The 13,604-nt window shown below is 43.1% G+C and overlaps 1 protein-coding gene across 2 annotated transcripts; it reads right to left on the reverse strand.

Moving 5' to 3' along the window:
- Positions 1–1,493: 1,493 nt before the first annotated feature.
- LOC6504370 (E3 ubiquitin-protein ligase NRDP1) lies at positions 1,494–3,073 on the reverse strand. 2 transcript variants are annotated; one of them, XM_001964944.4, is made up of 2 exons: positions 2,941–3,073; positions 1,494–2,881 (listed from the first exon to the last, which is right to left on the reverse strand). In XM_001964944.4, exons 1-2 carry the CDS (start codon positions 3,043–3,045, stop codon positions 1,826–1,828), a joined length of 1,161 nt encoding a protein of 386 aa, XP_001964980.3. In that variant the 5' UTR covers positions 3,046–3,073; the 3' UTR covers positions 1,494–1,825. The 2 variants fall into 2 exon arrangements, with proteins under 2 accessions (XP_001964980.3, XP_014760436.2); XM_014904950.3 differs by having other exon boundaries at positions 1,494–2,894; positions 2,941–3,049.
- Between the last annotated feature and the right edge of the window lie 10,531 nt (positions 3,074–13,604).

The following is a 13,604-nucleotide window of genomic DNA, read 5'->3' on the forward strand; positions in this document are numbered from 1 at the left end:
AAAATAGTATATATAAATAAATATCATACATACCTTCATTACCAAAACCATAAAATAGTAAGAACTAAAATTTATTTAGACTTCTAGACGGCACTAGCCATTATCTTACCATTTGTAGCCCACTGTATCCACAAAGTCAAGTGCAACAAATGCATAAATTAAACTCTGTTGTGAGTTTAGTTTAGCCAACTGTGCGATGGTGTGTGTTTACTTGTACGGCGCACTGTGAGACGCAGGGTTGGTGTTGCTGTGCAAGCGTGCATATTCACCATTATCGATACTGAAGGACATTATCAGCACATATGCACCGCCAGCCAGGGGCGGAGAGGAGAAGGAGTAGGTGGCTGGGTGGTAGATGGTGGGTGGAAAAAGGAGGCACGGCTTGGGCATGCATAAAACATGTTTGGTCGGTTGGCAGCAAATTGAATCAATAATATCCAATCATGGGTTAACAATGCGAATTGATTTCTAGCAGCCATGCAAGCGGGAAGAAGTCTGGGCATCTCCTGTGCAGGGAAGGTCCTGCAGGACCCAGGCAGGCGCCTGGCGAACACACAGGCGAACATAACAGCCCCCAAAACACAAGATAAGGACAACGCAACCGAAGCAGCTTTCACCTCGGGAGGGAGTGCCCATGTAAATATTAATTAAGTTTTGGCTTTTGTTGCATTAGGCTTCGGTTTTTGAAGAAGACCCTGCAGACGATCCCAGATGCAGGCATCTATCATTGTATTAGCAGTAGTATTATATGGTTAGTTAGTCGCTCCTTTGTCCTGTCGTCCTGGCCTAATCAACTTGGGAGTGCATGTGTTCTCTCGGTGTTTACCTGGCCATTTAATTAGATCACAAAGAGTCGTGTTTGAATTGACACTAATTTCGTTTGTATTTTGTTTTAGTTCTCCAGAAATATTTACACTATGAGTCCTTCGGTCCTTGGCTCCCGACTGCGCTTCCCTTGCAGGCCATTAATTCTCATTTGATCTGAGATCCGAATTTCAATTGTTTGGCTAAAATCGTAATAGCACCAAAAATTTATCTCAGTTGGGAAATTAAATTTTGTACAATTTGTAAAAGTTTGCCAAATGGTGTCGCCAACTGCCACGAACCGAGCGCAAGCAAACTTTCTGCATTTCCATTACAAGTTTCGCTCCACCCACCGCCAACCACTCACTTACAGCCCACATCTGCCACCCACCCATCCGTCGCGTGGGAACAACCTCAATCCCGGCTTACGCGTTTATTTAATTTGGCTAGAACATTACGCATACGCCCGAGTGTTAACTGTGCTCTCATAATTGCCGCGTAATTGCCGGGAAGAGTAACTGTCAACTCCAATGGCAATCGGAGTTAAGCTGGCTAAAAGGAATACGACACCATGGCTTTTAATTTAATGAGAACTATTTGGAAGTTAACTAAATTGTAGAATCTCATTGGTGGTCCTTTTTTGAGGATTATGTATGTAAATAAACAATAAAGTAATAAAGATTAAAATATTTTACAAATTGTATAATTCACGGTAACCAGTTAAGAGGTCCTCCCTTTATTAAATTCCTGTCTTTTTGTTCCGCGTGATTTACTCGCTAAACGCGACATGGCTCGGCAATGGACGAGCCGAGGCGAGTCGGAGATCTTTGCCGGATTGCGGTCAACTCATGTAGGTTGTGTAATTTTTTACATTAAAATCAACGTGTGGGAGACTGGTTTCCAAGACAAAGAGACGGGAAAACGCAGACCGTTCTAATTTGTGGCGTGTTTCGTGTCTAGTGTGTCCAGTGTACGGTGTTACCAAACTGAATTTAGACCTGGTAGATACGAGTACCCCAGCTCAGATGTACTCCCCATCTGGCAGGGGCTCTTGCAGCATCTCCTCGACCCCATCGACAAATATCATAACCAGTCCGAGGGTGGGTCGGAGGTTCTCCGGCATGTGAGTGTTGTCCCCCCCGAGAACCACCACGCAAGGCTTCCCGCTGACCAGCGGCGGCAGTATTCTGGTGACATACTGATTCAGGCGGTGGTGGTTCTCGCGCCGGGCGTCCAGCGTGATCAGGCCGTCGGGCCAACGGTCCTCGTGGCACCGGTCCACCATCAGATTGAGCAAGTGCATCGGACAGCCGCAGGTGCGCAGGACGTCCCGCACCATGACGTGCATGGGCGTGTCCGGGGTGGAGATGAGACTGCCCCAGGTGCGGACGTTGGCTAGGGGCAGTCCATTACCCCACTGCATCAGAGAGTAGCGGTCCAGCTGCTCGCCGATATTACGCATCACCGGATTGGTAGAGCGCAGGGCCGCAATGTAGTACTGAAGCAGCTCCAGCTCGCGTCGCTGGATGACGATTCGGAGCTCCTGGGTGGCCTGCGTCTCCTTCAGCTCGGCGATCTCGGCCATTTGGTTCTGGACCAGCTCCCGCAGCTCAAACACGCAGTTGTGCCTGGCCAGCTCGTCTTTAGGCACCTTCATGCCGCACCCCTTGTTGCACTCGACCACGACCTTAGGATTGTGCTCGCAGCCGGCCACATGGGATCGGTACTCCTCGAGGGCCAGCAGCTGGGAGCAGCCGTTTTCGGCGAAGGAGCACTTGATTTTAAGCCGGGAGAGCATGTTGCGCATCAGCCGGGAAACGGGCACCAAATGGCCGGGAAGCAGGTCAGACCGGTCCACCGGACATATCTGTTTCTGCTGCATCCACTTGTCGATGCAGGCCCGGCAGTAGGCATGCTCGCAGCCGCAGGACTGCACCGGATCCTCGAGGATATCCGCGCAGATGGGGCAGATCAGCTCCTCGTCCACGTGGCCCACAATGTACGGTAGATCAAAGCCCATGCTGGATATATGATTTCGATTGCCAATCCGATTCCGAGACTCTTTTGTCGATGAAAGCTTTCAAGAATATCTGCCAGATAAAGAGTGCAATAGGTCGACCTTGTACTAAAACTTACCACAGAGCTTGCTTCTAGAGATACTTTCCGAAATACTCGATTTTTATAATTTTCTGATCGAAATGTAGATGCGTCAGATCTGGCAAATAGTGTCAATGGTGACATCTGGTTGAATGCCAACTACTTACTAATTACGTAGCAAGGCACAACTAGGTAGCTAGATTTTACTGTTTATTCCAGACAGAGTAAAATGCATTTTTTTAAGACTTATCCATCATCTTCTATGCAAACACTTTCTGTGTGGCTCCAACGTTTTAGGACACTTCAATTTCAATTCAAGCGCAACAGAAACCAAGTAACCAACAAACAGAGAGTCCCATCCACCCACTTAGGAGGAGGAGGAGGGCCAGGCTAGAAAGCATTTTCTTTAAGGCACTTGCATACAGGGGCGGTCGTAAAACCCTTTGCATATTTATAGTCCCAACTGCTGCGGAAGTTATGCAAATTGGAAAACTTATGGTACGACAACCCGGAATGGAGAGGCCCCAGTCCCACCGAAGACGTCCACGTTCACGTTCGCATGGTCAAAACAAATGCCAGAGTTGAATTTTATTTATAAAGTGAAATTTTACAAATTAACAGCAAATGCTGGGACATGGGCAAACAAATAAACTTTCCATCTTTAGCTCGACAATGAACGAAATTCGAACAAGCACTCGTCAGAGGACACACACACCACGATTGTGACAACATATTGCCATGTCAAAATATTTACACTATATCAACTACTCCATAGCTAGGATAGATGCAAATATACGCTGCCTATATATATGCATATATATATGTAAACAAATGCCGGCAAAGGGCCAGGACATTGTGTGACTGGAAATTCGGTTTTAAATTTCATTGGGCTCTGCCATCCGCTTTGGATATTAAATTTCATGTTTTTCCTTCTTGTGGCACTCGGCCATTGTCTGCATTTTTCCATTTGTATGACAACTGGACTGGCTTTTCTTGGACTACAATTTAAGTTCCAATGCATCTGCCGTAGTTGTAGCGTTTATCGCAAAATGCAACTGTCAGTCAGAGCCAGTCTTTGAGTTTTCGTTATTTCCTCTACAATGAAAATTTTAACAGAGACACTTAGGAATTATTGCTTTCGGTGATGAATCGAATAAATCATAATTGATCAATGGTTGTTTCTCTTCCCTTCTCCGATTGCCCAAAAAATAATTAAAATTTCCTCCTTTTTCGGCTTCTTGAATTGGGAATTTTAACAATATTTCGTGTTTCGGAACTGATGAAGCGCATTAGAAAATAATTTTCATTTGACTGGGTTTCGATAAAAAGCAGTCTAGCACAGAGACAATCAGGCCACACAATCAAGCCAAGCCACTCAAGCAAGCTAATTTAATAAGTTTATCAAAACACATATTCGGAGTCAAACAAATAAATTTAAATACACACCACAAGAATATTTTTGGCATTGAACGGTCGGCCTCTAATGAAAATCAACACTTCCGGTTTGGTAAGTTCAGGCGAAATCTTGCAGATACACAGATGCATAGATAAATATGTAAAAATTTTGTCCTGGAATATTGTGGGCACAACTAATAAGAGTAGCAACGTGTAAACAGATATTACGTGAGTGCCTTAGAGTCGGAATGTAACGAGCTACAAATTCTTGCCACAAAATGTATATTTGTATTTGAATTTCCAGTCCTTCCGTTCTTGCCATTACTGGGAAAGGCGAGCACGTGTCACGTTTGCACCGAATGGTAGGAGTTCTAGTCCTATATTTTATTTTCAGTGAGGATAATCATTAAATGTTTGGTTTTTTCTGATAAAATATATATTTTTTAAATACTTTTCTAATTCTTAAATATAGGTTTAATTAAATACAGGATTTTAGGATATTTTTCTCTTGCCAAGTTCATGCCCCGTTTCACTTAATACACATTGTAGAGACCTGGCAAGAACGGTAATTTCATCATTGTGACAACTTGTTTCACTCGCATTAGGATCCATTTCCTAGAGCAACAAGCCAATTGTCATCCAAGTGCCGTACGCATCACCCGCAAAAACATACAAAAAATTACCATGAATTACAGTAATTCCGGCTGTGCTGCCAACGGAACGCTGCTCTTGGCCCTAAGCCATGCCATTACATGGAAATGGGACATGTCAGCCAGTACCAGTGCCAGGACGAGGTCGAGGAGCAGGACCAGGACGCGTGTATGTTGGTGCTGCTGGTCCTGATGGCCCGATCTCTTGGCTCAGCTATATGGTCAAGCGGTCACGTTCGCATTGTATGACCGGAACGTGCAATTTTTCCACAGGACGCGGGCCGGCAGGGGTAATCGGAATGAGAAACGCAATAAGCACAAGTTTTATGCAATAAAATTAGCCCGCTCACACAGGCACCAACACAGGCACATCACACACAGGACGCAGGACACGCAGGACGCAGGATGCTTCAGTGGCTGATAAGATAATTTTATTTGGATGTTATTGCATAAAGTCATGTGAGCGGCGGAAATGAGTTAACCTAAAGTAAAGCGGCTACGTGCCTCCTCTCGGGCTCCGGTTGATATGGCAGGAGGCATTTCGCTTTCCAGGGGGTTCCGCCGATAGTTGGGGTAAATAGATTTTAATATGATAATTGATAAGCTGAAATATTGATGAATTAAGCTCACTGTCTGATTATATTATTTTTGTTTAATATAATTATGTTATGTTTTTTTTCCATATAAACAAATAAATATTTTAAGGAGGAAATGTGTATATATTCGATTGAGATAGCATAAGCTATAGCTGATTAAACTACATATGTGTATTCAATATTAATTGAAAGATGCATTCTTTACTTTAAGGATTTCTATACATCAGAGCAATTTTTATTTTTTGCTAGAAAAATATAAAATTTGATTTACGAACTTAATGTTCAACTCCATAAACAAGGACATCAGACATTCCTCTTGACCTGCTGACCCTGCAGTTATGTTTATGCCTGCCGCAACCTCGGCCACCCTCCAACAAGCCATCACCATCATAATCATCACCGCAAGCCAGGGAATGTTACGCACAAATTAGGCAAAAAAGCCAAATTCAACTTGGACTTGGTTCTGGATTCATTGTTCGCTCAGGCGCCACTAAATCGCTGGTATCAGCATGCCAGTGGCAATGGTCTTTTTGTGGCATTCCCAAAACTTTTTCAGAAGCCGACTTGTCTGTGAACTAATGTCTATACATCTTTGAGGTTAGAGTAGTTCGCAAATACTTACTAGTATAAATTACTTACTAATATAAACATCCTTTGAAAGTCAGATTTACTTTCTTTGGGAAATGGAAACACATTTTCTGTTAGTTGGTAAAGAGAATTAAATATTCGTTCATCTCTTATGAATATTTCGTTTCAAAAATGTTTGCCGTGAACGTTTTGCTGGAATTTAACAACTGACCGCACACACAAAAATATTGTTGCCACACCCGAGGCGACAACAAACCCAGAACGATGAAAACGGGCGAGGAAAGGCCTCAAGTGCCGCAAGAGCACTTAATACTAATTAGCTTTGCGCCTACGACCTGCCCGGACCGTAGCGTAGCAGAGCGGCATTTCCGGATATGGAGCCAAGTCCGTGGAGGAGTCACGGCCCACGAGGATGAGGAGGCCGGGGGCAGGGGTGTCATTGGCAATCTGTGCCGCGCTTAAGTGGCCGCAACACGCAGAAACACGGAAAATGGTGGCCGGGGTGGGTTAACAGCTTTGGGGCGTCATTTTTATGAGCTAATTAAGTTGTTAGACTTGATGAAAAACTCATTTCGTCGCAGGTCCATATCTAATTTGCATTAATTACGAGCCGGCGACATCAACACAATAAATAACAAAAGCATTAATATTAGAAAAATGAGTTGGTTTATTTCTGGAAAAAATATCAAATATCTTTAAGCCAAAGTTAGCCTTTTCCTTGGCTATCATTTGCCACACAACCAATAATTGGCCGACAATTTGCATTTATTGGCAACTGCAGAAATATGTAATAAGCCTGCAAACGACCAACTTTCTGCCCGGAATCTGTCACTGGAGTTTCTAGCAACACTTACAGTGCTCACTTAGTATATAGGTCTCACAGAGTGTCGTTTGTCTTGTCCTGCCAATTTCAAATTTGCACATAGTTTATAATTTGCTTAGGAACTTGACAGGATCCTGCAATTGAAATTGCACTATGCAACTTTTTAATGGCCAAAGGCTCAAGCAACTTGCAGCAGGCGCTTTATAGTTGGCCTTTCTGAAAACTTTTCGAATCACAGACGAATGGCTAAGCTCTTTTAATGGGTGTTCCTCCGGAATGTCTGGGACATTAATTTCATGCAATTCAAGGTCAGCAGGAATTTAATCGGAAAAGTTTTTAAAAATGATTTCAAAAGGTTAATCCTAGAATTATTGCAAAGATTTCTATTAACTTTTTGTTCGTTTTCCAGGACTTTCAATTTGTATGATATAACTCAGTAATATTTAGGGACAAGAGATTCGAGAATGAAAGGGTTACATTACTCTATTTACAAAAAAATTTAAAATAATACAAACAGTTGAGAACTAGAGAGCTAAGCCTAACAGCCGTAGTTACAGCTTTAATCCTTATCCTTGTAAACACTTGACGAAAATCACAAGACTCCTTTTATTTTATGAGACCGAGTCAATCGTCTAAATCTCTTTAATGGACTTCTAAAACCCACAATCAAAATACACCCATCCGAAAACGCAACTTAATTTTCCAATGCTCGAACAACAGAAAAATCCGGGGGAAAAAAGAGAAAAACCTCCAATCTGACAGAATTAAGTGCCCCCTGGGGTCCACTCACCGAAAAGCCCGGCAACTGTTGGACATTTTGATGTATAGCCGTCAAAATTGCTCGCCCAGCAAGTCATCACAATAAATGCCAATTTATTTTCGCTTTTTTTTTGTTTGTTGCAAAAAGGCGATTCCAAGCGACAGCCAACAGCCAACAACCAACAAGCGACGAGTCTGAAGAGTTTCGGCAGGCAAATCGAACAATGATTAATCATTGGTCGAAGGACATAATTATTTTGGCACCAAAGTTGGCGGCTGAACGGTGGCGGCTAATAAAATCGTTGACAGAAAAGAAACTCTGCTGGCCATAATGATTATGTAATGAATATGTTTGGGGCGGAAAACTTTTGCAGCAAACTTTCGAGGAGCCGTACAAAAGTGTTACCTTATTGGACGGAGAGTGGCTACTTGGTCGTACAGACGATGGAGGGACAATTGGAGAAAGGGGACTCTGGTGTCGCTGTCGTGATAAATTATGTTAATAACGTTGAGTAGGCAACTTGGCTAAAAGTTGAAAGCTGCTAAAGTTTTTCCGGGGTCTGAGGCTCATCCCTTGTCAAGAATCAGGCCACGTTCCAGAGCCGCACTTATTATGCCGATGCCCGGTTCGACCGGCATTCGACCATAATATTGTGTGCATATCATATTGAGTGGTTGGCCCTAAGTAGTTGGCCACACTCTCGGCCAAACTCGTCGCTCCCTATCCAGCTCGCATACTTTATTAATTCACTTAGCAAAGTGTAATCCTATCACGTCAATAAGATTATGGTTTTCGGAATCTTTAATATTTTTCTTGTTGCCAGCAGAGAACACTTGTTGTTGCTGTTTATGGAAATCACAACCCTCGACTTGGCTTTCGTCCTGGCTTTCGCAGTTGCCAGTTGGCGTCATGCATAACAATGACTTACTTTTTCCCAAGGATTCGTATTCGTCCTTTTTGACGCCCGGCGCTCTCATCGGCGAACTTTGAGTTTCCTTGGCTTTTTAATATGTGCCAACGTTTATTCTTATTTAACTAGATTGTGTTGTGGGAGTTTTTGTTGGCCTTTTAGCTTTAGTTGTTTGCTTTTACGATTATTAAAAAGTTATACGTTGGACTGAAGAATGCATATTGCGAGGTATTGCTTACCTTTGAGATGTAAACATTTTTCCAAAGTCCTCATTAAATGCATTAATGCTCATTTCGCAGAACCAAACAAAGGACATGATTCTATCCCTGAATGAAAGAAATGTCTTTTTTTTTGCGATGAAGGTAATATAATCGCTTGGCGGATCTGGCCAGATATCGCTGTACAAATTGCTGTCTTCTCTCTACTTGACTCCACTGACTTCTTATTGGTGACCAATGCCGGATGAGGGGATCGTTAAGACAACAAGAGCAGGAAATGCAGGAGAAACCAAAAGCAATTACGCAGTCTTGTTGACCAGAAACGACTTGAAAAACACAAAGGCGGCCAAGGAGCAGATACCATATACATCGATGGTCCAGGGGGCAGTGTGGGCGACTAGAGCGAGAAAGCAAAAACATGTACATGTCCGGTGCAATAAACATTCATTACGAATGGGCCAAAGTGCCACAAACAGAGAAGGATACGGATGCGGATACGGAGACCGAAACTGAGTCCAAGGAGGAGCAAGGCGGGTGGGCTGGTCTTAGGTTTTACGGCACAGCTGCCACTCGCCAGCAGACGACCAGGAAATCAGAACAGGACACCCACATCTTCCCCCTCCCACACACATACACACATCTGAAAGAAAGGACATGTTGCTGAGAAATACTTTACTCCGGAATTGAACAATAAAATAAATGATATTTGCGCAAGTAGCTGGGCTTCGTTTTTAAATTCAATAAAATTTTATGAAAATGCTGCGATTAAGTTGTATAAGGATCCCCGGCACATATGTGCGAAAGGATCACGACTGCGAGCGCCAGCGAATATAAAAAGGGTCAAGGCATTTCGCAATGGTATTGACTTTTATGACAACGGTCCGAGGCCGGGGGCGGTAGAAGGCTAAAACTATATAATCAAAGTGCAACAGCTGCTGCACCAATCGATGAAAAACGGTGGTAATTTTTTCTTCCCTTCGTTAAAGTCAAGACAACACAGTATTCGAGAAGAGCGCTGCTTATTTAAATTTACAGGAAAGGCAATAAATTATACTTTCCAATTGGCAGCTTCATTTTGATTTTCTATTGAAACCAATTGTGATTCATTTACGCGTCCAGGAACCAGGACATTTGCGGTGCAAGAATATTGTTTTATTTTAAGAATTACATTCCTGCTTTTTGTGTTCAACTGTGAGCTTTCTTTATTTGGAATTTTAATTAAAAATATTTTTTTTTATCGTATTTATTTGTGCTCTCCCAGTTCGCATCGCCTTGCTCCCATCCTCCGCGATTTATTTTAGCCACGTCGAAATGCGTGTGACAAATGCGCGGCCATAACTTTCGGGGCGGGCCGGAATGGCATGTGTGACATTTATTACAACATTTTAAAGGTGCTGGCTGCCGGCATCGGGGAGGTCGCTAATAAATTAGCTGGCATTTCAAGAGCAGCACAAATTGGCGAGCGCAAACATATGTGGGTGACTGTCTGAAAGGATTCAGGCGATGCCAAATAAATCACATATTTCATATTAAACGAATAGCTGGCAGTATTCATTAAACGAATCTCATAACAACATGCCGGTGGAAATTAAATTAAATTATCATTTCTAATTGACATATCATTGTGAGCTTTTTTGTGGGTTTCTGGGTAAACATTTTGGCCTCTATACTTCAACTTTAAAGGCATGTTAAAGTATTTAAAATTATTTTACATAAGTAGACGCAGCCAAACAAGTTATAAAGGGGAACCATGGACTCTGGAGCACCTACCGACGGTAAGATCCACAAATGAAGCTCACGCTCTGCCTCGCGGCGTAAATTACGCGTATAAAATGAACATTAGATTCATATTTTAATATGTCAGAGGAAGAAGCTCATTCACTTCCGACCCACCCAGTCACACACACACTCACTCAGTCGACCATTCAGACGGGAACGTAAATAAAAGCCAGAAATTCCGCACACAGGCGGGTTCTCTACCTGCGAATGCCAACAACAGAGTCACAAAAAAGGTTATGCCAAATAACCTGCAGCTATTTGAAACATAAACAGGCTCACACCACCCCCTCGCACACACACACACCCAGAGAGTGTGTGTTCTTATTTCCATTACAAATGAGCTTATTATACGCTCAAGTCACAAAGTCATTGCGACTTAAAAGGATTTGCATGTGATTAGCAGGACGAAATGTAAACAAAACTCGAGTGCCAAAAGTCAAAAACAACTTGGCGAATCGAGTGGATTGCCGAAAGGTATCGACAGTCTAATACCTTCTAGATACCTCTTAATTAAAATATATGTATAAATGATATTCTTAAGAGGTTCATACATTAATCCAAACTTGGTTGTGCCTTTAAGGTTACATTTTCGGACTCTGTCGAATATTCCTTTCAAAATAAAAGGTCTGGCAGCAAAATGCCAAGACTATTTGTAAGCACTTTTGGTGGAACATGTCTCGAATGTGTGTCTACGTGGAAATGTACAAAAGTACAAACATATTGCGTATACGGCGAATTGCCGAGAGCGGAAAAGCGCTCCACATAAAAACAATGAACACATCATAATCATAATTTTTGTAGCCTAATTTTGGGCGCCAGTCAGTTGGCTGGAGCGATGCTACCTAGATCCTTATTTTCGAATTTCATTAAATGGCCAGAAAATAAAGCCCTAGTCTGAGATATACACCTTGGCTAATGGCCTTGGCCTGGGCTCTAGAAAAGTCAATCCCAATCGATGGGGCAGCTACGAAAGACTGTCTTTGCGCTTCGATTACCTTGCATAATGGGCGACGTCTTCTTTTGCATAAGCGCCGAGAACTTGCACAAAAGACGTTGGCAAATAGAAAAGCACTTATTCGCTTTGCCAGAAGGCTCAAGAAGTCTAGGGACCGAGGTTTGGGGGACGGAGGGCTGAGCTGTCGAGGCCGTGTAATTGAAGCTGACTGGAAAGTGTTGCCCAAGCTCACCAACCAAGAAAATAGTGAAAAAATACGTAGCAAATATCGATTATCCGGCAGTGGAAAGGCTTTTGCCAAATCAAATATGCACTTCTTTTCGACCATTTTTCCTCCAAGGTCCCCAATAAAATTTTAAATTCCTTCATCGAACAAAAAACTCGCAGGCTTTGTTTGGACTCTGAATTATAATGACGTCAAAAGAAAGAAATGACTTGCATTGCTGGAAAGGCGAATAAACCAGGAGCCGTGAAGGAAATGTAGGGGAACACACTGTGCCAGACAGAGCATGAATGGCGAGCCCATTGAAACGGAACTTGGCACAAAGAGCCGAAAAGCCAAAGTTTAGCTAAAAGCCAGATAAATAAATAAACATACGGATGTGTGTATAGGAAGAAGAGATTTGCGAAATTGTTGTGCTTTTGAATAAATAACTCCTAGAGCAAATAAAGGTGAATGAATGCCGAGCTGAGAGCAGACAACAATGAGCCATCACGATGGAGCACAAGTACGCACAAGTGGCCTGCCGTTGCAGGGCTCCATTTCCTAGCACTTGGCCAAGTTCAAGTACGCAGTCGAGTTGGTGGCTTTAAAGCTGGCTGGAGCTGGAGCTGGAGCTGGAGCCGGAGTAGGACAGCCGGCCTAAAACTCGTCTGTCAAATTAAGGATGTGCAGCACGTGTGCTCAGGCCGCCGGCTATTAAGCGACACTCCAGAGTTCAAAGTTGACGGGATGGGCGGCCTGCGAGGTCGAAGGGGCTGGGGGATTAACTGTGCATAAAACTCAATCAAGTAGAGACAACAACCAGCAATGAACTTTATAAATTGTGCACTTGAAAAAACAAGTCTAATATCTTTACAACTCTATCTTAAAAGAACTCTATAATTGTGGCAAGACCCTAAAGAAATAGTAACTTCACAAGTCTGTTGCTTCGAAAGATTTAAAATAAATCAGTCATTTCTTATGCATAGAATATTGAGTCGTCTTTAAGATTTATCTTCTTAAATTGTAACTAAGACCCTTGGTTCTCTAATTTTTAAATATTTTTCCAAGTCTACCCGCTTCTGTCCCTGCAGGCATCTCGAGCTCTAATGCAAACTCTGACACGCTTTTGGGCCCCCAGCTATTCAGAGCAGCCATCTCCACTCCGGAGTGACGGAGACAGAGAGTCGCTGTGGAAGACAATGACAGAAAGCAGAACCCCAATGTTTTGGCAACAAGGCACCAAGAAAAAAGGCTGAAAACGTGGCCCACACATTTGCTCTTTTGCTGCTTTGGGCCCTTTGTGCGGAACCCGGAGAAAGTCAAATAACTTAGGCAAATGTGCACTCGACTCGGCTGTCAGGGCCTGGCCCCCAGCAGGTGACGCTTCGGCCCCCCGAGCCGTGAAAAGGCTTAGTCGGATTGGCTGGGCGGCGGACTGCGTCCCGGGACCTTTGCTGGTTCTGAGCCATTTCATTTTGAGGCCTTCAGGAATGGGCTTCTGACTAAACTTCAAGAAAGAAATGGTGAACTGTGGAGCTGGGATGTGAAACAGAATTGAAATGGCTTTGATTGTCATATGTGAAAATTTATTAAATACCAGTATTGACAGTTAACATGTAATTTCTTTTTTGGTTTTGGCTCTCAACTGAACTGAGAACAATTTAATTTCCCAAAGAACAAGCCGAACGTCCACCAAAAATCGCTCTGATCGAGGAAGCGAAAAAGAAAAATCGGCGAACAAATATGAGCAATCATACCTAAGATCTTCGTGCCCAAGTAACCTTGTATCTTTTACGATGCTCCAACTCCCTGGGGGCACTTTGA

Source organism: Drosophila ananassae, chromosome 3R (assembly GCF_017639315.1).
Source record: "Drosophila ananassae strain 14024-0371.13 chromosome 3R, ASM1763931v2, whole genome shotgun sequence".
Lineage (NCBI taxonomy): Eukaryota > Metazoa > Arthropoda > Insecta > Diptera > Drosophilidae > Drosophila > Drosophila ananassae.